This window comes from Condylostylus longicornis, unplaced genomic scaffold, assembly GCF_029603195.1.
Source record: "Condylostylus longicornis isolate FDR11 unplaced genomic scaffold, ASM2960319v2 ptg000080l, whole genome shotgun sequence".
NCBI classification, from domain to species: domain Eukaryota; kingdom Metazoa; phylum Arthropoda; class Insecta; order Diptera; family Dolichopodidae; genus Condylostylus; species Condylostylus longicornis.
Window position 1 is genome coordinate 2965757 of NW_026578048.1, and position 25032 is coordinate 2990788.

A 25032-nucleotide genomic window follows, 5' to 3' on the forward strand; every position below is an offset into this window, starting at 1 on the left:
ATAAATATTAAAAAATATAAAAAAATATAAAAATTTTGAAATCAAACTATGAATACTCACTCATTTATTTTCAATTTTATGTAAGCTGTGTGGGTATACCCAAAGTATTTTGTTGAATAATATCACGATTGATCAGGCGCTACTTTTTATGCTAATATTAACGTTCATTATCATAAATTATGTACTATGAATAATAAAATAATAATAAAAAAAAAATATAATCGATGTAATATCACCAATTTATTCAAATTCTTAGTTTTATTTTTAGTTAGTTATTGACAGTCTTGAAGATTTTCTTAACAATATTATGTTATGTATGTATGTATGTATTCAAATTTTGACGTTGAAATGTTCAATTGTATGCAAAATAAAAAATGCATGTGCATTTATATAATTATATTTTTCTTATAATATTCATAAATATAAGTGCAAATTACTTTAAGTGTAAATAGTTAAAATAAATTTATGTATTATATACGTACGTTAATAGAAATGCATGTGTTTGTTTTATATAGCAGGAAATAATATAACAAAATATAGAAAATAATCAAGAATAAGAAAACGAGGTTTTACTTACAATTAGTAAAAAAAAAATTTCATTTTTACAATACAATTGCAATTTACAAACTATTACTATTGTGAATGTGCCTGTTTTCAAATTCACGGTTTATGATTTAAAAAGCAAAACTGCATAAGTATTTTTTTTTTCTCATTTTGATTTTTTTTTGTGTTCAATCAATACGGCGAATAGTAAGTTAAGTAGTAAGTAAATAGACTTTTCAACAAATTTATTTTATTTTGTTTTTCATTTCATTTTCTTTTCAATTTTACCATTCACATTATTTAATTTTTTTCTCATTTTTTTATTCTATAATAATTCAGGGTCAAAGAAGATCCCATTCAATTATTTATTTAGGAACGCAAACGCGCAAACCAAAAATATGTATGTATGTATGTATATAAAAAAAATTATGTATTCTTTTTTAGATTTTCTTATTGAACCTTTTTATGACATTCGGACGGAACTACACAAAATTAATAATAAAATAAATTTGAAGTAAAATAAATGCATAAAATCACTTACATTTTGTATAAAATATAAGCAAAGATGATTTAATTTTACAATCAAATTAAAAGTGTAATTATAATGAAAGTTTTTAAATAAACAAAAATTAAAAATTCGGAAAAAATGGAAATAAAATGGTAAATAAGATTAAATATGTACATACGTATATATGTAGAAGTATATGTGAAATATAAGAGATGATCAATATTTGTTATTTGATAATTTGACATAAATTTTAAATTGATAAATTAGCAATATTTATTCGGAGAAACGATACACACGTATTAATAATACAAAAGAACATAAACAGAAGAAACCTAATTAATTAAAATGTGTAGATTTGAAATGATCACATTAATATTCAAAAATTCTTTATTATTTAAACAGCTCAATTGTTTATCTTGCTTTTTTACTCACTTTTTATTCACTTTTAAATCAGACTTCACTAAATGGATTTTTGCAATTTTTCTCAAAATAACTGAACTGAACGATTTACCGACTCTCACCATCAAAACCAAAGTGAACAGATTTTTTGGGTATGTACTTATTTTAGGAGAAAAACGAGATATGCAATATGGAATAATTCTTCTTATTCAAAAATTATTTTATACAAATATATGATAGTTACTCACTTTCTTCTCACTTGGCGAGTAAAATTGTGTTAATTAAACGGGCTGTTAATTAAATGTAAATTAACATTTGCCATATAAAATAATAGTAAATAAACATTGTATTTTAAAATTATAATAAAAAGATCATAAAATTAATATGATTAATTAAATTATTTAAAAAATAATTTTTCCGATAACCAAGAGTGCATACAAACAAAACCATACTCAAATCATTTCATAGTAGGATCACTCTTAAAAAATTCGATCCCGTACATATTCCGTTGTGTCATATGAATCGTAATTTTTTCAAATTATGCGACACCTGTACAATTTATTCTCAAATTGATTTGACATATTAACTTCTTTATTTGTGTTGAAGTTTTAATTGCCGAATATAGTCTACTTTTTGTTGTTAATCTAAAATAACGTAAATTTTCCTGCTTCTATTATTTTATTATTGATTCATCTTCAATTTATTAATATAATTTTTCCTTATTTTATTTATATACTTATAAATAAAATATTTTTTTATCTGGGTTAAAGATAATAATTCAACTTTCTAAAATGTGGTTTTAATTCGTAAATAAAAGTTTTTTTATTTTTTTTTTAACAATTTTTTGTGAAAAAAAAGAAAAAATATTCTTCTTTCATTTTTTTATTTTTCTTTTTTGCTTTTAGAAGTTTATTTACAATCTAGTGTGTTCTGTTTCTTTTCAAATCAAGTATAAAAACATTAAATACGTGTTATGTATGAATATATGTATGTACATACAATAATATACTTTTAATCATTTATTTATTAACATGTTGGTTGCCAGTGGTTGTAGACAAAAAGTTTTTACAGCAATAGATCGATGACTTTTTAATAAGTTTCAAAGCGAAATCATTTAAAGTGTAAGCGTTAGATTTGCAATGTCACTAAGCAATGTGTAGTATATTGCGTCTTTACACATTTGCACCAATACTTTTTATCAGTTATCACTTTAAATGTATGAGCAAAAATTTTTTGTCAATCACAAAAACCAAAATAATTTAAATTTTTTAAATTTTGACCACAATGTTTCGGTGTATGTAGTATTAGTGAATTAATTAACAAGAGAGAACACTGAAATTGCGATTCTTCGTTTAACAACATGTAAAAGTTTTACTTCAAAAAAGTTTTTAATTTGTAGATGAATGGGGTGCACAAAGGGAGAGGAATAGAAACTTACACTGCCTAAAACATACAAATATACAACGGCCTTTAAATTTGTGTTTATAGAACAAAAATTCTAATATTTTAAGGTGTAACTGATTACTTTGATTTTAAATATTTTGCTATTACACTTAAATAATGATGTTTATTTTAGATTTAGATTTAGATTTTAATGATATTTATTTGTAATTTAGTAAATTTTTTTTTTTTGTGTACATCTTGATTCTTGTGCTAGAATCTAAAAGTTTGACATTTTGTATTAATTTTATCCCCTCACAAATTCAAATTGTAACAATGGACAATTCATATTCTAATTGTATTAGTAATATAACGAGTAATGACTAATAAGGTTATTGCAAAATTTTTTATTAATATTTTTCGCTTTAATTTTTTTCTTGAGTCAAGAAATTAACACCGGCAATTTATTATTATTTCTATACATATATTGTGTGTTCATTTTCGTATAATTATAAGTTTGTTTATGTATCACAGTATCTACTTGACATTTATAATAATAACATCAAAAAAATAAAGATATAAATACAAAAACAAATACATGCTCATATCCTAATTAAATTTTCTTGTATTATTTTGATGCAAAATGTATTTATGTATTGAAAATACGGCTTAAGCTTCGATATACACTTATAGAAATAAACACAATTTTCATTTTTTTAAATTCATTTTTTCTACTTCTATTATTATGTGTGTGTATCTACTTATCTATACCATTACCATTATTTATAATATACGTTTTTCTATTGAAATAATATTATTTTTAATTTCAAAAAACATTATACTGATGATGATAATGATTACATTCCATATGATATTTAATTATTTTTTTTATTTTCTGTTTTATTTTAATTATAGTAGTTAGATTCAATTATTATAGAATTGTTAGAAGAATCAGTGAAGTTGAAATTTTTGTATTACTTATTTGTTGAATTTTTTTTCCGCAACATTTTTAATGAACACCAAAGAGTATTGACAGATATACATATTATGTGTGTGTATGCTTAAAAAAATTTATTTTTTGTTTTAACACAATTTTGACAATGTTCATAAAAAATGTGTTAGCGTTTGCACCAAATAAAATAAATTTTGTTAATTTATTACCGCATAATAATTTCAATAAATTTTTATTACTCATGTTTTACCTGAAATTCATTGTATTGTTTTTAATTTCAAAATTATCTTTTAAATTTATATTATATATCAACACAACATAAATTATGAATGAAATGAAAACAAAAGTTATTTTATTTTATTACTATTTTTATTACTAACATTCTACATCTCAGTTAAACATGACGGACAATTGTCATTTTAATTGACACAAAAATTTTTGACATTTAATGTGGTATTCAAATATTTTTACAAAATTAAACCATTTTGCAAATTTTATTAAAAGACATGTAGGACTACTTAAAAATAAATTCTTGAATTTAAAAATAATTATAAAGTAGTTACCATTATAAAATTTTGAATTTATAATTAAAAATTTTAAAATATTTCTCATCATCGAACTTATTAGTGCATTTAACAAGTAGACAAACTTTTTTGATATGCAATATACATAAGTATATGCACATGTACATATGCATAGCATAAGACTATGTTTATATAAAATACATAATTCTTATCAACAGTTAACCGGTATGTAATTTTATACTTCTCTAGTATATTTTACTTCCCTCTTTTATAAAACGATTTTATAAATAATAACATGAATTTAAAACTTCGTTTTATTTAGCAATTTTATTCTTGGGAAGCATTTAAAAAAACTTAAAAAAAATATGTCGGACCCTGTTCTTTCCGTTCTGTTCGTTTTTTTTCCCCTCTATACTCGTTGAAGATAAAAAAAAATCAACTTTTGTATAAACGTAATTAGATCTTTAATCGATTTTTTGATTGTTTTCAGGGAAATTTCCTCCTGCACGGCAAATCCGAATTATCTAAAATTTACAGCTAGATCGTCAAATATTTTATTTTCTAATACAAAATTTCTTTGTGGATTCTGCTGCTTCTTCAGTTAATATCCTTCAAAGATGGCAAAATGTTAATCTCCGGTTCGCCTTTTTTCAGCACTCTTATCATCAAATCGTCCTGTTACTGAAAAATATATTCTTATTCTTTAAGTAATTCAATTAGCAATACAATTCAAGTTCTACGTTTGTACAAATTTTTTGAAAATTTTTTACTCTAAAATTTCTCCTGAAGTTATGCAAAAATTTCCGGGACTCTTTTATAAGTAAAATTTATTACAGAAACGATAATTTGTAAGCTTGCAAGTTGAATCATAATTATCAAACAAAGTAGTAAAAAAACGAAAAATTGTTTTTGTTTCAACCTTCAATTAGTAATTAGTAGTTTTGATTTCATTAATTTAATTATTTTTATTTTCACAACAATTTAAACGCCCTAATTCTTATGGTTAAATGAAGCGAGCCTAATTAATTTTTAATGCATCAAAATGATTAAAAACAAAATTTTCTATAACTAAATTTAAACAAAAAAATTTTTAAAAAAAAGATTAAATACTTAATTTTAATCAGGAATATTAGAAAATCACTCATAAATGGCTAATAAACACAAAATCTACATATATGAATTTTTATTGGTATGTGCAAATCGGATTTTAAAATTAAATAGAATTGGGTATGACTATATATCAGTGTATAATTCAAATTGAATATTACATGCTACTCATATACAAATAAAATATAAGGACATACCTATATAGAATGGTTCACGCAAGTATTTTCACAATATAAACTCCAAATACACTTGTAGCATTTATTCATATTTTAATTTAGATATATAAGGAGCATTGGAACAGTTCTCCAGAAAAAATTTAACCACTTCAAAAGAAAACCACAAAATTTGCATACTTATTCCCCCTGATTTTTAATAAACAAAGAGAGAAAAATATAAAAAAGAAAAAGAACAGTGTTTTGAACATTTTTTTTTTCAGAATTAAATGACATTTTAAGTAAAAATTTGAACTCCTTTGTTTTATGTTCTCTTACATTGAATAAGGTAAAAAAAATATTTTCGAAAATAGATTTTTCGTTTAGAAATAAAATCGAAAAATTATTTTTTTTTTTAATTTTTTAATTGAATAGGAGGGAGTTTTAGTTCTGAATGGTGATTAAGTAAAAAGTTTTTGTGTTTTGTTTTGCATAACTTCAGGAGTAATTTAAAAAAAAATTGAAGTTTTGAAAATAATAGACAATATTACATTTTTGCAAGTTACAACGTTTTCTAAACTCAAACCCGAACAGGTTTAAATAAGCTCTTGGGCTTGGATTTTAAATAAACTAGGTTTGTTTCGAAAAACGTTAAATTCATAAATCGATTAATATACTTAAATCGTATTTTAAAAAGAATTGCAAAATTTTTTACTACACACCAGATTAGTCATTTAATAGCAGAGGGCGCGAATATTGATTTTAAAAAGAACTAATTTGGGAAGTTGAAATTTTAAGAACTAACTTAGAAAGAATATGTGACTTAATATGAAATTTCACGATCAAAGGTGATGTAAAGCGGGATTTTTTAATATATGGTGTGCGAATTCCCAGGGCGTGTTAAGAATAAAGCAAGGGATGGCCAAGAATGTAAAATGTTTTTAAAATGTATTTTCCTATTTTAGTGGTTGTATTCCCGCCACTTTCAAAGCGGTTGCGTTTTTAAAAAGATTAAATATTTCTAATGTACAATATATTTTTTCGATTTCTTTCCGATTCTTATATTTTTAGTATTCCAAATTTAAGTTTTAAATAATAATTCGAGAATAATATGGCATTATGGCCTTACAACTAAAATTATTCAATATTTTTACATGATTTTTCTATTCTATATTTCATAATTAACATCCTATAATTGATAATAGAGTTTGGGCTAGTAAATTACGATATTAAGTGTTCAGTACATTAAAAATATTAGATATATGTATATAAACTTCCTTTTTTTATGCATATATTTTTAATATTATATAGTTTTCAATATTAAAAAATTTATTTCTGATCACACTTCTCTTCTCGGATATACATATCTTCGAGTTCAATGCTTCAAATATATTTTCAATATTTTATTTCGATATTAACAACCTTTTTTTTATTTTTAAACGATATACACATATTTCATTGTTTATTATTTTTTCCTTTTATTCATTTATCTATAAGTACGTGCTTTGGCTTCCATCATCAGGAATGGAATAACAAAAATGAAAAACAAGAAAACATAAAAAAAAGTGGCATAAAAGATGATTTCGCTTTTCATACACTCTACATTCTTATTGTTGTGTTTTTTTTGTGTTTTTTGTTTTTTATTGTGTTAGTTGTCGCGGCAGTTATTTTTAGAGTCATATATTGTGATTACAAGTGCATAAGGGTGAATATTTAAAATAAAAGAAGAAAGAGAACTCGTCTTTTAATTTGAAGTTTAATTGGTAGGATTGCAAGAGCATTGTAGTTGAATATTTTTCGTTTGTAATATAAAAAAGTAGCACTTCCTTTCTGAAACCCTCAATTAGATTAAAATTTTCAAAACTATACTTACATATTTTTCATAATTCAATTAGAAATATTGAATATTTTTAGTTTCATAAAATTATTAATTAATATTAAATAATTTGGGTAATTATTTACTTCATATTTACTTCTTTTAGATGACATTCGTGTTACGGCTCTCACACTTCAAGCACATTTTTGTGTATTGGATATTGCAATTATAAGTATGTGGATAATATTTGAATGTGCCCTTATGACAGAAAGTTCACAATATATCATAATGTGATGTTATAAAAGTGGATAATATAATTTTGTATATAGTTTATACTGACATACAGAAACTAATTTTGTAATTAAACAATAGAACTGCTTTTTTTGAGTGGCTCTGTTTTAGATTAAAAATTTTACTACTCACTAGCTCAGTAGTTCGTTGTGTAATTATATAAAAATTGTCTTCTATAAAAAATATCATAAAAATAATATAAAAATTATTTTAAAATTTTTATAGTGGCAAACGATTTTTAATTTTAGAAACATTTTTAGCTTTAATAGATCAGTTTTTAATACTATTTGACATATTCTACTCATTTGAAATTGTCATTTTTATGTCAACATTATCAAAAATCATCATCAAATTGAATGGAAAACAAATTTTTTAAATTATACTGATTGCGCCACGAATCTTGATTAATTTTTAAAAATTTGGGAAATTTCGTGACTCAACCATTTCAAGTTAACTTTTGCAATTCTCACGTACCTAATACTTTTTAATATTGTAAGTAATGTCTTGTAAATTTTAATTTTATTTAAAATTTGTTCAATAAGTATCCTATTATTCAAATATCTCTTGCTTCATAATAATTTTTTTCTTATTCATAATCTTCCTTTTCTTTAAATGCCTTCTTTATATCCATATATGGCAAAATAATAATTATTATACTTTGATATTTATATAAGTATAATTATATGAGAATCTTATCATATGATATAATGTACACAAACTATATATTATATACATATGTCGTTAAATAATTTATATATATATATATGTATATTATTATTGTGGGTAATGAGTTTACCATGAAATTTAGAGGGTTTATTTTCTATCAGAACTCTTAATAGTTTCATTCATATGTGAATCTAATATTGTACTTTTTTTCATAAAACAAGTAAGGCATATGCAACTAGTGTGTGCCATATAAGTTATTGTTATACATATATACGTTTTTAAAACAAAAATACATTGTACGTGGTTGCATAAATGTGAGAATATGCGTATAATATACAGTGACATTAATAATAAGTGTTGACGACAAATACTGAAAAAATTTAATGTTTTATTCTTTTTAAATTTTTATTTTTTTTCCTATTGATAAAGAATAAATAAATATAGGAATTCTATAGAGAAAATAAATGCGTTAGAAATGGATTTTTTTTTTCATTCTATTCGTTAAATTTTAAAAATTTTATTTTCCATAGATGGTTAACTAATAAAAAATAAAATATTAAAGATTTATTAGTTTTGCATGTGACATAAATTTAATATTAGAAATGGAAATTAAATTTTATTCTAAGTGTTAAAGTGTTGAAAAAGGAAAATTGTAACTTTTCTTGTTTGTTGTTTACAACCAAATTATTTGTCTTTTTCGTAAATTTGCAAACAATATGGCTATTGCAAATAAATAATTTTTTTTTTGTTATTAATCTTAACAATATCGTTTATGTATTTACAAATACGTTTGAATGTATATTTTTGTGATATTTGCATTTCGTCGGACTCAAATATAATATGTATGTAAATAATATATATAAATAGAAAATTGTTACTTATATCAAGTTTTTCTTTATAAGCCAGCCTTTACATTCTAAGCTATATTTCATGCTGTTAGAGGAGTCTTGCATTTCTCAGTGTAGATGTACATGTATTTATATCTGTAGGCCATATGGAGGTTTGACTGCATATGCGGTACAGAAAAAAAAAAATAGTTTAACTGTCAATAAAACCACCTTTTTGTAACAAAATGTCAAAACAAAAAAATTGCAAAACAGCCAAGTCGATAATTGTTGTAATAAAAATAAATATAAGAAGCTACACCAAATTAATATTTATTTTCGCCGCTTTTTGCAGTTACAGTCACGAAAGCAAGCTGCGACTTACAAGATGCGCCCATACAATTTGTTTTATTTAAAAATTATTATTTATGGTAAAAGTAGAATGCAACACAAATATTGTGGACAAATATTTGATACTTTGAAATGTACATCTGAATTACTAGAATTTCTTGTGATTGTTAACAATTTTTTAATGTTAATTATGAAAGTTGTTAGTTTACATTGTTGATTAAAATTATCTTGAATCGTAAAAACTTAAAAAAATTTCTTGATCTACCTACAAGATGACAAAATAAAAATTAATTTTCTATTTTTTGAATTTTATCCGTCCCTTATACAAAGTATTTTTATTTAGGAGAAATTCAACCTGTCTCAGGATAATTGAAATTTTTACATACATTCGTACGTATAGTACGAATTAATAAACATGTTTCCGCCTTATTTACGCATGAATGTGTACATAATGTGCATACATTGGACTCTATAAAATTGTAACCAATGCGACATATTTCAATATTGATGTCAAAATAAAAAATTGATTAAATTTCTCAATTTCACTGAAAATTTAACTGCTTTTTAAATCGTCATTTAAACATATTTTTCTTTTGGTGTATTCGCTTAATTCAAAATAAGAAATTTTATTTATTTTGCAAATCATTTATCAATTAAGATTTGAGATTCCAGAAGTAAACTATTGCTACTTTCGTCTTTTAAACAAGTTCAATATGAAAAATACAAAATAAGTAAAAATTAAGTATTTTTTGTTTTTTGGTTTTTTTAAACAAGTTACTTCACTTATTTAAAAAGAAATTAAAATGCAATCTTGTATTAAAATAAAAACAAATATTTCATATAAAATTGTGGTTAGGTGTAGGCTCACTACCTGTATTGGCTTTTAGGTAGAACAGAAGAGATAATGAAAAGTGAAACCAGTTGTATTGTAGTATTGTAGTACTCGTAAAAGAGAATTAATTGCGATGACATGACACATGACAGTCTACACTTCCATAAGTGTAACTCTGTATACATTTATAACATTTCTTTTTTACTTATTTCTTGTTGCGTATAAATACTTAGTTATACTTACAATATTGAACAAATATAAGAACTTGTCATTTAAATACATTTTTTGCATCAAAAAAATTTTCGTTTGAACATAAGTGTAAGGGACTTGTTAATTTTAAGTAGGTATTAGATGTTTACTCAAAAATAATGTATTAATTTTTTTAATACTAAAATTTCTTTACATAAATATTTGAGCATTTCTTGAAATGGGCTTGAAATTATATACTTTGGAATTATTTTCAAATTTGTTATTAAATAACGGTATAATTCTCCGTTGTATTTCATTTAAAAGATTTTGTTTATAAGCTATTTAAATACTTAAATATATTGCAGGCTTATGTACAAACAGTGGAGTGTATTCCCCAAATTTCAAAACCAATACTTTCAATTTTATTTTTTCAACTCATCAATTAAATAATATTAAAAATTGCTAACAAATAATATTTTTAATTCCTAATAATATTTATTGATTAATTTGCTATTGATATAACATATTTTTTATTCATTCTAAAAAGTATTTTGTCAGATGTAGAGAAAATCGGTTGCTTTCAGAGGAATTAAACTACAATAACTATAAATTGAATTCTTTCTCACAATCGGCGAAACGAATTACTATGCAAATCGACTGAAATGCTTTTCTTTGCCAGATTCTAAACATTGGTACGGTAAGAAACCAATTTTTTTCATTCGTCTTACTTATTTACACCGAATTTTTATTCGACAATATCGGCAACTCTATTCGCATGAAATTTAGGTGAATTCACCAATCTTATTAGCAAAAATTCATATTTGCCAAAGTTTTCATTCTCTACGCCAATTATGATAAGAAATTCAGTATATTTTTTAATATACTGAATACAACAACTGTTTTATTAAAATATTCGTAAAAAAAATTCAAAACAAATAAGTAAATTTGAATTCTTGGCAATATTCAATTTATCTTTAAAAATAGAAATTCTTATCATTTTTTTTCTACTTTGATAGCTCAAAAAACAAATTGATAAGAAAATTTTATATATATACGTATAAGTATATAACGTATGTATGATAAATGATAAAAAATACAATAAACAAAATAAATACGAGTATTATTATTTAATAATAAAATATTATTGAGTTTTGTTAATTTTTAAATTACTTTATCAAATAATTTATGTGTATATTTAAATTTTAATATGGTAATAGTAAATAAAATTATAGAATATTATAGATATTATAATTTAATGAAATTACTGACAATATTTATGTACAAGAATGCAGAATTACTCTTAATAAATCTATTAAATTACATTTTTTCAATTGATATTATGAAACAATAGTTTTCCAAAGTGGAAATATAAATTTCCATTTTCTATTTAAAATGTTTTGTTTTACTTATATGAAAGTATTTTGGTGACACTAAAGGTTTACAAAAAAAATTAATTATTGGAGTCTGAGTACCAGCTTTCTTTTAAGTAGATCTTTAACTAAAAAAGCAAATAGTTTCTTTATTTAAGCCTTTTCTTTTCTTCAATTCATTAGTTTTTATTAATTTCAGATATCCATGAGTTTTATTCTAGTTCATGTCCTAAACAAATTGCAATAATTAAGTGTTACATTTGTTTTTCCTTTGATTACATCCTTGCTTTTTAATTTAGAACAATTTATTAAATCAACCATGTCCAAATAGATCTAAAATTTAAATGCAATTAAAGAAAAAATTTTAATAAATAATTTTTCTATTTTATTATAAAATTTACAAATTTATGCTTCTTTTCGCAACTTCACGTTAGAAAACAAAATTATTTTATAAAAACTTAATTTCAAAGTTCTCATTGAACACATGTGGAAAATCTTCTCTAACTTTAAATGAAGATATTTATAAATTAATTTTGTAATACTTATTTTAAAATTATTGCAAGAAAACATAAAATAATAAAAAAAATAAAAATAATCTTAAATTTTCACATGATAACGTTAAATTTAATGTTTTAAGGAAAACCCTTAATGAACATTACTCTTATGTAATACTATTATTTACTTTTATTTAATAGACAGTTAAATGACATAATAATTGTAATATATAAAGTATGTATATGCTTATATGTTATAATAAAATTAAATTATATTTGAAGATCATGAATTGTGCACATGGTCTTTAAATGAAAATTGAATGCAAATTATAAAAATTACAAAAAAAAAAAAATCTAACATGCCAGAGTATTTTAACATGCATACATACAAAGATCCCATTTTATAATAAAAGTGTAAATTAATATTTACTTCAAAATAATAGGGTGACTAAATATATTATCATTATTTAAATTACTTTTCGAATCTTATTTTGTCGGATAGGAAAACAAATAATATATTTAAATTTAAAGCAAAAATAGATAGTCAACCGAATTTTTGATTCCATTAAATTCAAACGGTACAATATTTCATTTTTAATTGAAACAGACTTTTAGATCACTTTCAAAATAAATCATCCAAATGCACATACACGAATATATCAAATTAATCTGCTTATTTACTAAATATGCAAACTGTAGACGCTGTATAATAAAATTTTAATATAAAATTACATAAATTTTAAATATTTATAATATTTATACACTATTTTTTTAAATTATTAATAATAAATTATTTATTTTTTTTATTTTTAGGCTCAAAAAGAAAATCTTCAAATTGAAAATTATTTTCAAGAAGGACAACCATAAAAAAAACTATATTTTAAATACAATTAATAAACAAAAATTAGAGGATCAATCTATTCCGACTACAAAATCAATTAATCAATCATAATTATTTCAAATGGAGAAAATTATTTGTATTTTTGCTACAAATATTAAAAATAAGACCAAAAAAAATATTTTTTTTTGTATTAATTCAATTTATTAAAGTACTATAGAAAATGGAATATAAAAATTTATGGTTTTGATAAGATAATAAAATTTATTAAAATTATTAAATAATAAAATTAAAAATAAAGAAAAAACTGAAACGAAAAATCAACTATTATCATAAGACTATCGATATTACACCAAGCCTTTCAAATTTATAATTAAAAAAAAAAAAAAAATTGTATTAAAAATAAAATAGTAATAAGGTTTTACAAATTATTGGTAGACACAAAAAAATTAAATAAAGTAATTAAAAAAAACTAAAAATAAATTTAAAATAAAAAAAAGTGTGCTTATTTATTTAATTATTCTTATTAAATAAAATAAGTAAAAAATTTAATGCTATCAGTATTTAAAAAATTTAAAACATCCCTTTTCTTTAAACAATTCTATTTGTTTTATATTATTAATAAAAATATTTAAGCTTAATAAAATGTTAAATTCATTAAAACTAGCTTTTAAATAATTATTTTACAATTTCGAATTTATTGCATATAGTTTTTTTTTTGTTTTGTAACATCAAAATAATGAAATTTTAAATAATAAATTTACATTATTTACTAAGAATAAATGGTGTAAGATCCGATTTTTTTTATACGTATACAAAAAAATTTTCCTGCCAATAAAACATATTATTAAAATGTGATATGAAATTTTTATGTAACAACATAAATATTGACTAAAATTAAAATATTAAAATAAAAAGAAATAGCTATGTTACAAAACAAAAAAAAAAACTATAAATATTTTCGAATTAAATTATTTTATTTATTTAAAAAATTATTGTTTTTTTTAAATAAGCTATAATTTCAATTAATGAACATTTGTAATTCTGTTTTTTTTTTCTTTTTAAATTCAATATTAATATAAAATAATAATTTTCTGATAGCGGCAAATAATAAATAAATAGAGACATACAATAATGAACATCATATTCCATTTTAAAATTTGTGTTCTACAATATTATATTTATATAATATGAATTCAATAAAATAATTAATATTTCGATATAATTATTATGTACTAATTACTTAGTTTAATTATAAACTTTAAAAATTATAAATAATATACAAAATTTTTTAAATAAGTATATTTTTAATTTTTTTCTGACACAAGTATTTTATCAGTACTTATTTTAATATTTTTTTTTAAATATTTCTGAGAAATTAAATTTAAATTAATGAAACAGTATTGAGAACATTCCTTTTTTTTTAATTTTTCCGAATTTCAACTTTTTTTTTTTTTTGAAATATGTTGTAAAATGAGTTGTACTTTTCTAATCAAATATTAATTTCTTTCTTAATTACTTAGATATTATAAAAAATTTTGTTATGGTGAATGACTATTATGGTTTGTTTTATTAAAAAATTTGATATTTATTGTAAAAGTGGTATACTATTTTATAGTTTGATAATAAATGAAAACGCCCATAAAAATTTATCATTTCTTTGACTTTTGTATAAATTAGATTGTCAATGAACAAACAATCCTTTTTTTTTTGAAATGTTATTAATATTAAAATTTTTGTAAACCAATTTATGTTATAAAAATTTCAATTATATTAAAGTTTTAAGAAAAACTATATTAAAGTTAAGAATATTTTTAATCTTAACAAATATAAATACTATAAAATTCTTATCTGAAATAAATTAATCCTGATTTCTCATACATATTGATATGACATTAATAATATACAATTTAGCAATTCATATTTATAATCTAAATTGTATACTAATACTCTAGTACTTACTTTATTGTGGAAATCAAGGAATGTTAAATTTAAAAATTTTGTTAATCTTTGATTTTGGCACTGTTAAAAATAAAATATAAAAATATTGAAATATTTTTATATGTTTTTAAACAATATCTTTTTCACATTATCAGGGTCATTTTATTTTTTCTTAATTTATAACGAAAATTATTTAAAATTCATAGATTTTTATATCGATTACAATTTTTTAAAACGGTCATTCATCAGTTAATCCTTATTTTACATATATAATTTTAATATTTAAATAAAATTAATAGTTTTACATTTTTTTCTTTCATTTCTTTGCAAAAAATTTTATTTTTCTGAAAAGTAGTTAATTAAATAATTCAATTTTTGTATAAAAAAAAAAAACAAATTAAAATCAAATAAAAATCAATAAAATAAAATTTATATTTCAATAAAATTTATTCTAAGACTAAAAATTAAAAGTAAAGTAAAATCGTCTACTAAATATAAAAAAATAATTAAAAAATAATTCTGGATAAATATTTTGTATTTATCTTTAAAAAAAAAAAAAATTTATTAAAATACTATTGCTTTTTTATACATATACATATTTTACACACAAAAAACAAAAAAAAAAACATTTTTATAAAAAGCAGTATTTTTTATCAAAAAAAAAAAATTGAAAAAAAAAAATTAATTTTAAAAATATATTGTAAAAATATTAGTAAACAAACTTAAATTTCCACAAAGAACGAAAATAAGAGTTAAAAAATACAATGCACTATTAAAATAAAATTAAAATAATTCTTAATTAATAAGATTATATAAAAATCTATTTTTTTATATAATCAAAAAATAAGAATATTAAAAGACTTAAATATTATGAATTCAATATGGTTCCCTTAGAAAAATAAACAAACAAAAAACTAATCTTAAAAATGTCTTAAATACAATTTAAAATATTTAAAAATCAATTTGGTCCATTCATACTATTTTAAGTCTCATAAAACAATGGTTTTTGTATAACTAATAAAAACTATAAATATTATTTGATATGTACAATAATTTTTAAAATACACACAATTTATAATTGAAACACAAAAAAAAAAACAAATCTTTTAAAAAAATTTGTATTTAAAATAAGTTTTAAAAAAAAAAATTTTTTTATTTAATTTTTGTTGTTGAAATTGAATTATAAATAAAACGAAACAAAATGAAATAATGTTGCAATTTAAACTTAGGTTCAAATTTTAGTCCAAAAAAGTGATTTTTATTAAAAAAACAAAATGTTTTAAGTGAAATTTTGTATTTATAATAATAAGTAAATAATAAGTAACTGACGCGCATATATTATAATAATTTTTTTTTCAGTTGTATATATAATATAAATATTCATAAATAAATTCGTTAAAAAAAAATATGATATTGATACACAGTATAGTAAAATGAAGAAAATAATGTGAAATATTATTGTGTAATTAAATTTACAATTTAATTTTAATTTAAATTTATAAATCAATTACAATTTTGTATAAAATTAATACAAAACAAATTTTTTTTTTTTTGTATGTTAAATATTAAATTCCATGATTTTTTCTTTTTTATTAAAAAAAAATATATAAACATCATAAATTAAAAATTTTAAAAATTTATGTTTTTTTTTTAATCTAATAATAATGTTACAATTTTTATACTCAATATTTTATACGACAATACATAATTATATTATAAATTTTATTGCGATAATAATTTAATATAAAAAATAGTAAATACTTAAATTTGAAAATTTAATTGAATATAAAAATTTCAATGATTTTTCTTATTGTAAATGGCACAAATCAATTTTTTTACGTACAATATAATAAAATATTTTTTGGACATTATAATTAAAAACAAACAAAAATATATAATATCAATATCGCGTTTTAATCATAAAAATATAAATATAGTTATTTTTTTATTTTTTAGCTTATATTATTAAATTTTAGTGATAATTATATTTTTTTTTCATACTTGTTTTATTGATGCAAAACAATTTTTTTCAAAAAGTTGTTAGAGAGAAAAAAACATATATAAAATTTTTCTTTTTAAATAAAATTTTGTACATATAAATATGAAAAGAAAAAAAAAATAAAACTTTTTTAATGTTCTTTTTAGTTTTCTAATGAAATAAATTTATTTTTTTTTTTTTTAATAAGTAATCAGAATAATTTCTAAAGCATATTGCTTATAAAAATAAATAATGAAAATAAATGATGGAAAAAAAAATAAATTTAATTAATATTATGTAATTTTAAATTTATTTTATATAAATAAAAACTTTGATTATTATACAAACATTTTTAATATGTGAATTTGTTTTTAAATTTTATTTTCTAAAAATATTATTATAGTTATTTGTAATACATAAATCATTATAAAAAGAAATTTTAAATTTAAGAAATTTAATTTAGCTCTACTAATGACAAAAGAAAAAGTGAAAAAATTTAATTTTTTGTTTTAAATGGATGAATGCTTGGATCTTGCTTTGTACTCGTATATATCATAAATTATTATAATAATTTTTAATTTTTCCAAAATATAAAACTGAAAATTTTCATATTCTATTGGTACATCCATACAAAGAAATAAATTACGAATTATAAATTTATAAAAAAGTATAATACTCCAAACTACTTCGGAATAGTGAACAAAAGTTTGTAAATAAAACGCTATTTTGTATGGAAATCTCTTTTGGAGTGAAAAGTAATTCAAAAATTTATTAAAGATTTGATACCAATTACTTGAATAAGTGACGTAAGTGTTCTATCCAAAGTCTATCCAATAATTTCTTTCCTGTACCGACCATTTCTTTCCTGTACGATTTAAATATTATTGTTATAAGTTAACAATTTTATGTGTTCTTAAATAAAGGTTTAAAACTATTTTATGACAATTAAAAGAACTTAATATAATAAAACAATAAATAGAATGCTTAACTTAACTAAAATAAATTTGGCAAAACATTACTTCTTAAGAAAGAAACATGAAAAAACAAAGATAATTTAATATTTTATGTTGTATACAGAGTACACTACTAAAAAGCATTCATATGCTTTTTGTTTGTTAGAAAATTAAAAATATTGCAATAATTATACATATTTTTTATAAATAAATATGTATATACAAACATTTATACAAAATTTATTGTTTAGAAATTCATTAAGAAAAAAAAAATTTTTTATCGAAATTTTATTATATAAAAATTTTTTTTTTATTTTTGTTAATTTTTTAACCATAATTAATTTCGCAATTTAAGTTAAGAAATATTTAATTTTTTAATGAAAAAAAGAAAAAAAAATATTAAACAAGGAATTACATATAAATAAATGAATTTGTTCGATTTAAGTCATAAGTGTGTCCATATATAAAAATAAATAAAATACATACATAGTTTAAATTATTTGGTTGGGTTTTTTTTTTTGAGTTAATTGGGAAAAAAGGAAATATTAAATATTTCTATAATAAATAAATTTGTTAATCCATATAATTTTTATATGTACATGTATTTAAATGTGCACCAAAATCACGAACGAAGAAGGTTTCAGTGATACGAAAAATCTATTAAGAAACGAGATAAACCTCTGAAAAATAATTTGTGAATACTTCAAAAGAATTTTCTTTCGGAAGAAAATAAAATTTACTGTATTACTAAGAATTGATTAGAGCTTTTAGAATGGCGGTACAAAATAAATTGTCTTACACTTACACATGAAAATTAGATTGTCTTAAATTACACATGAACATTATAAACTAAATGCCTTTTCAGGAGGACCTCATATATCGATGTGGATTTTCAATAAATCAGTTCTAATTTAGATCTTAAAATCAAGCAGGTTAAGATATATCCAAACTGCAAAAATTTTAAAAATAACTGACTGTTATTCTTAAAATTCTAAAGAAATTTTAAGCTTTTTTTATAACTACTGAAAAAACATAAATTAGAAGAGGAGCATAATAGAAAAATATTGGGATATTGATTGAATTTCGACTATATTACATATTAAAAAGTAAAATATATAGTTTGTGCGAAAAGTCTTTTAAAATTTAGAAGTTTCAGTGCACGTAATAACTACGAACTAATACATATCGCAATATATATAGATATCACCCGTTGATATTATCGATATTTGTTCGGTTGCGCTCATTTCCAACCCGAAGATAAGAAAATTTTCAAAGTAAATATGTAATTTATTAATAATTAGTGTTTTATTATAAATAAAATAGAGAACAAATTTCATTTCAAAGAATTTATAAACTCTTTATTTTTAACATATAAACTCTTAAAAACATTTTTAACATATCAATTTTCAAGATATTTGTAAAATACTAAGTAACTTCTATACTTTGATTTTTATTAAAATTCATGATATCAAAATGTAGCGTAATACATTTTAAAATGTTACAGTATTCAATATACATATTACATACTTAAAATGAACTCTGCCAAATAACTAACATTTAATATTAATTTCACGGATATTTTGATAAACTTAACATTAAGTGTTCGTTTCAAGTTATTATTAAAAATTTTTTTAAAGAATTCTCAACTGTGACGTAACTTTTATTAAAAGTTTAAAAAAAAAAAAATAAAACTTCTTTAAAATATTGATAATATTTACACTATAAATATAAAAAAATGAATTATATTTATTGTAAACTCAATTGTTTTTAATTTTAAGAATCCTGTTTGAGTAGAATTTCTTGCTTTTAACATTAAATACGGTTCTTTTGATTATTTAATTTAATCAAATTGAAGAGGAATAAACATAAAGAAAAATATTAGAAAAAATGAAATTTTCCTAAAATTTTAAAATTTCTAAATTAGATTTTAATAAATCAGATTAAGATAAAATTGCACGATTTTCTTCCAGCAAAATTTCGTGCACTATTACATCATTTGATTGATCTATCAATTTCAATTCTAAAACTTTTGAATTTCTGTAAGAATCAAGATGATCGAATAAAATATGTTTTACAACTGCAATAAAATTTTTTCCTGCAGTTAGCTCATAAAAACGATCATTATCCTTTTGTGACCATATCTCTTTAATAGGTATGATGCCTGCAAACAAAATAAAATCTTTGAGTTTAACATAGAAATAATATTTTCTATAAATTCAGTCTGTAATTTCAGCAAAGATTTGATATATTTAATTTTTTTTTTATTTTAATAAAACAATTTTTCGCATTTCAAATATTTTTACCATGTAATTTAGCTTTAATAGCCTGTGTTGGTAAATCACGACATTTGCCTGGTAATGAGCAGAGCGATTTAATGTCAATTATATCCCTATCGCCACGATCACAAAAATAAACGGAACATTTTTTGTCAAACAGCGACTTTTCTATGATGCATCTAAAAAACATGATTATTTTTTTTTTTGGTCGACTACTTGATTCACTACTTTTTTTGTTCGTAAAATAAATAATACATGTTTATAATACCTGTAATATATTCCATCTTTAAGACATGCTGCATAAGCTTCACCAGGTTCTATCATATCAGCAGATACGACTTCCTTGTTATTTTGACATTGATTTTGTAATATTGTCATCATATTTTCATATTGCAAACTGTCTTCTTGGGGTCTTATCTAGAATAAAATTATTTCGCAATAACAAGAAAACAAGAAAAAAATTCATTTTTACATAAAAGTCAAAAGGGCTTGTCACAACCGTTACCAAAACGTTGAATATTTCACCTTTTTCCGGTAAATTAATATTTGAGTGTAATTCAATTGGTAACATTTCATACTCTGGCGTCGGTTGACTTATTGAAGATGATGAAGATTCATTAATTAAAACATCACTACTTACATCGTTCGAGCTAAACACATATTAACAAATTGTTAAAAATTCAAACAACTGATTCAAAAACTGATAAAAAAATTCACTTACATGAGCTCATATTCTATTCGTATTGCATCATTAACGTTACATAAACTTTGATTCTTTTCAATTCGTATAAAAACTATTACTTGGGGAATTCCATTTAAATTAAATTCATTAACTACTGATTTAACCTAAATATAAAAGATATAATAGTTAATCGTTTATATAGTAATATAACTTACTATAGCTAAAGAGTTATCTGGTAACATAGATTTTAGTTTATTTAACACAAATTCATTTGACGGTGGCATATTATACATTTTTGTTTTTATTGCTTGTCTTGGGTAGCGGTTCAAAGCTGTGCTCAGAGATTCCAAGGAAAATATATTTGAAATGTTAACTTGCTTTGTTAGCCCATAATCAACGTAAAATATCTTGAATTCTTTTGCATTTCGATTTTTTACATCAATATCAACTAGAGATCCTCTATACCATTTCCCTTCATCGGCTACCAAATATAAATTTGATAGATTTAATTCTTCTAACTTGACTTTATACTGATCATGTTGGAACTTTGATTCAATCAATTGCAAAATAAGTTTCTAAAACATATTTTTTTTTATTTCAAAGTTATATTACGACCCATATTTTAATAAAAATTTACCTGTAGATAGTAAAAATTAGAATCTAAAATCTGTAAATAAATATCACCCCTATCAGTAATATGTGTAATATTGACGTTGGTAGGACTATTTTGTTTTAATTCTGGTATTGGCACACCAGCACATATTCTTTCAATTAAAACTTCATTTATAATAATATCTATATGTGATGACGTGTCATACAACACAATGTCAATTTGTTTAGACTCATTTGATTCATAAATTTCTTTCTTTGTAAGAATTTCAGCTACTAATGATGCACCCATAATTGTTTCATTAAGACACTTATTGGCAATTGGATTTTCAGTAAAGTCTTGTAAACCAAAAAGACTAAATGATATGGCCTGTGGTGGAAGTTTTAAAAATTCTTTATCACACACATAGAGCTCATCAATTGACACCCAATCTTTATCCCCAAAGTCTATAAAAAAGCATAAGCAACGATTAATTTCATCATTCATTTTTTGCAAATAAACTCGATGCCACGTCTCGGACATTGAAACTAAATAATGCTGTCCAGTCAATATTGAGTCGGGTTGTGTTTTCTTATTTAACATTTTTTGTTCAATTTGATTTAACAATGTTTCCAACTTTTGACTATAATTGTTATCTATTATACGAGCCCATATTGTTGCGGGAGATTCGCAATGTGTTATATATAGATTCCAATATTTCTTATCCCACGGTAAGGTTATTGACTCAAGAATCGATCCGCTCATTTCTTCTAAATTATCTATGTAAAAAACAAAAAAAAGTAATTTTCATAAACATGCATAAATATTATATGCATACTCTTTAGGATTTCATGTAGATAATCAAAACTTTTTAAAATTAATTTAAATAATCTTTTAACGTTTTTATCTAAATACATTTTACAAAATTTCTATTCTAAGCAATAATATTCTTACATTAAGGATTAATGCTATTGTTAGAATAAATACAAATATATTAAGTTATAGAAGTTTAAAAGGTTTCAAAATTCTGTAAAATTTACCTGAATCTTCAAGATTTAAATTAGCAACTAATATTGCATTTTCGAAATCCACTGTGGATTCTATTAGAAAATACTTCGAACTTTCAACTAACGAAAACCAATGATCTGGTAAACTTTGCTGAAATTTTAATTCAAAAAACTTTGGAAACATTTTTACAAAGATACCACTTGTATGATTGATTTTTAGCTCTTCATAAATTTTTAGTAACAAATCTGAATCAGAATTTGTAGAAACTGGGTATTTTGCAATTTTAGATTCCTCTAATTTAATTTCTTCAATTGCAATAGCTGCACATGCATTTTTGGCTATTTGCATATCATTGAAGAATTTCGGATAAGTGGTATACTTCTTCCCATTAATCATTACGCTGAAAAGCAATCCATTATAATATTTTGAATCATATCGAGGCTCTTCAAATCCACGTGCCAAACAATATTGTTCCAATGACGTTACTGGATTTAATTTGAAGTTAAATTCATATTTTTCTGTTGGCGAAATTTTCGGTTTTAAACACTGAAGAGTAAATAAAACAGAAAATAAAAATTTTCGAAATTAGATACAAGTAGATGGGGTACGTTTGTTTGATTTATACCTTTTCTCCTAAATCTTTATTATTTTCATTTATTACTCTAACGGTGGTATCAGTTAAAACATTTGCTGATACACTAGATAGTTTTGTTTGCACATCAAGTTTTTCATTTAATGGTGAAACTGGTGGTGTCAATAGGTTTGAATACACTTCTTTATTTGGATCTATGATTGTGTTTTCAAAAGGTGTTTGCAAATTCTCCTTGTTTGAAACAGCAACAGTGTGCTCCGTCAAATTTTTAAAACTATTATTTTCTACATTATTTATCAATTTCTTTAAAGCACGCGCTTTATTGCATAAAAATTCATTTTGTTTCATATTGTTTAAGTTATTTTCATTAGAAATTTTAGAATCGCTCTCGCTCACCGAAATTGTATGCTCTTTTGTAGTGGCAAAATTATACCTTGAATTTTCATCTCGTTCTGAATTTTTGGAACTTGTTTCACCAACTTTATTTAAGTTGTGGGCACTACTTTTACTTGTTGTTAAATTTTGGGAACCATCTTTTTTTGGAATAACCTGCAGAAATGGCGATATTTTTGATTGAACAGGTTTTTCTTTCAGTTGTTCTCCGTCCTTTTGCACTAAATTTTTTGCTACTAACCGGTCATTCACTTTTGAGGTTACGAATTTCTGAGGCTTTGAATTTTGTGTTTGAGATACAAAATTATTAATTCTCATGACTGGTTCTGAAATAAATATTTTATGTAGTAGTTTTCAATTTAATAAAAAATTAATGCGTACTTGCAGTTCTTCTCGCCAAATTACCATAACTAGCTAATGAAGCAAAATTTCGGTAAACCTGAAATAAATATGAAGTATTGTTTTGAACATCCCTTTTTGGCATTCGATTTCTATTACTATAAGTTCTGTTTGATCTCTTTCGAGATGGTTTTTGACATGCAACCATTTTAACAATATGAGCAGAATCTTTGTTTGGACGAGCTCCAACTAGCACCTATGAATATAAAGTTTTCACCAATTTTAAAAAAAAGTTAGAATAACTAGTTTTTAGATGTACACAAATCTACCTCTCCTTGATCAAACATCATTAAAAATTCCCCTGACATTTTCAAAAATTCTTCAGCCGATTTAAACCCAAATTGTCTATAAGGTAAAATTCTACCTTCCATTTCCTTATATTCTTTCAGCAATACAGATAATCGTATAGGGTGTTTTTGAACATTTAAAAGAGCTCGAAGAACACCTATCGAAGCCTGAGCTTCAGGTGATTTCGACGTCATCGTTTAAATAATTGTAGTACTATCTAAAATAAAAAATCACTTTTTCTATAAAAATACAAAAACTTTTTAACAACTTTTAATCACTTTATCAATTTTTATTTTGACTATTAAAAAATAAAATATTTTATCGTAAATCCCCGTATTTAAAATTTAACAAATGTGAATCTTTAAAATTTTTTTTCTTTTCTGAAACCGTTAGAATTTACATATATTCATAAAGCGCAAAATAGTTTATATACCTGCTAAATGCATAGTTTTAATTTTTATATATAAATCAGAGCTGCCATTTAAAAAAATTTTTCATACTCCAAAAGGAGGACTTAAAAAAAACACTCTACCGGAATGTTTTTAAAACTTTCTTTGGTATATGGTAATGTAAATAATACAAGACAATCTACTAAAAATTTGTAAAACTTATAGACAAAATATGAAATTCTTAAGAAGCTAATATGAGAACTATTGAGCATATATTGAAACACTGCCGAAATTCAAATTTAATTAAT

General features: G+C 22.0%; 2 protein-coding genes across 2 annotated transcripts in view; one reads left to right on the plus strand and one right to left on the minus strand.

Moving 5' to 3' along the window:
• LOC129612986 (serine/threonine-protein kinase PAK 3) overlaps positions 1–13670 on the plus strand; it is a 31378-nt gene extending 17708 nt beyond the window's left edge. The window contains exon 2 of the mRNA XM_055526858.1: positions 13212–13670. The gene's annotated coding sequence lies outside the window, so the exon portion shown is untranslated. The remainder of the gene's footprint in view (positions 1–13211) is intronic.
• A 6229-nt stretch (positions 13671–19899) lies between these two features.
• On the minus strand, positions 19900–24735 carry LOC129612985 (tudor domain-containing protein 7B-like). Its single transcript, XM_055526857.1, has 12 exons — positions 24614–24735; positions 24317–24552; positions 24030–24243; positions 23289–23974; positions 22696–23209; positions 21704–22434; positions 21282–21641; positions 21106–21230; positions 20857–21034; positions 20653–20801; positions 20412–20563; positions 19900–20269 (listed from the first exon to the last, which is right to left on the minus strand). The coding sequence occupies exons 2-12, from the start codon at positions 24527–24529 to the stop codon at positions 20049–20051; spliced, it is 3543 nt and encodes a 1180-aa protein (XP_055382832.1). The 5' UTR covers positions 24530–24552; positions 24614–24735; the 3' UTR covers positions 19900–20048.
• Between the last annotated feature and the right edge of the window lie 297 nt (positions 24736–25032).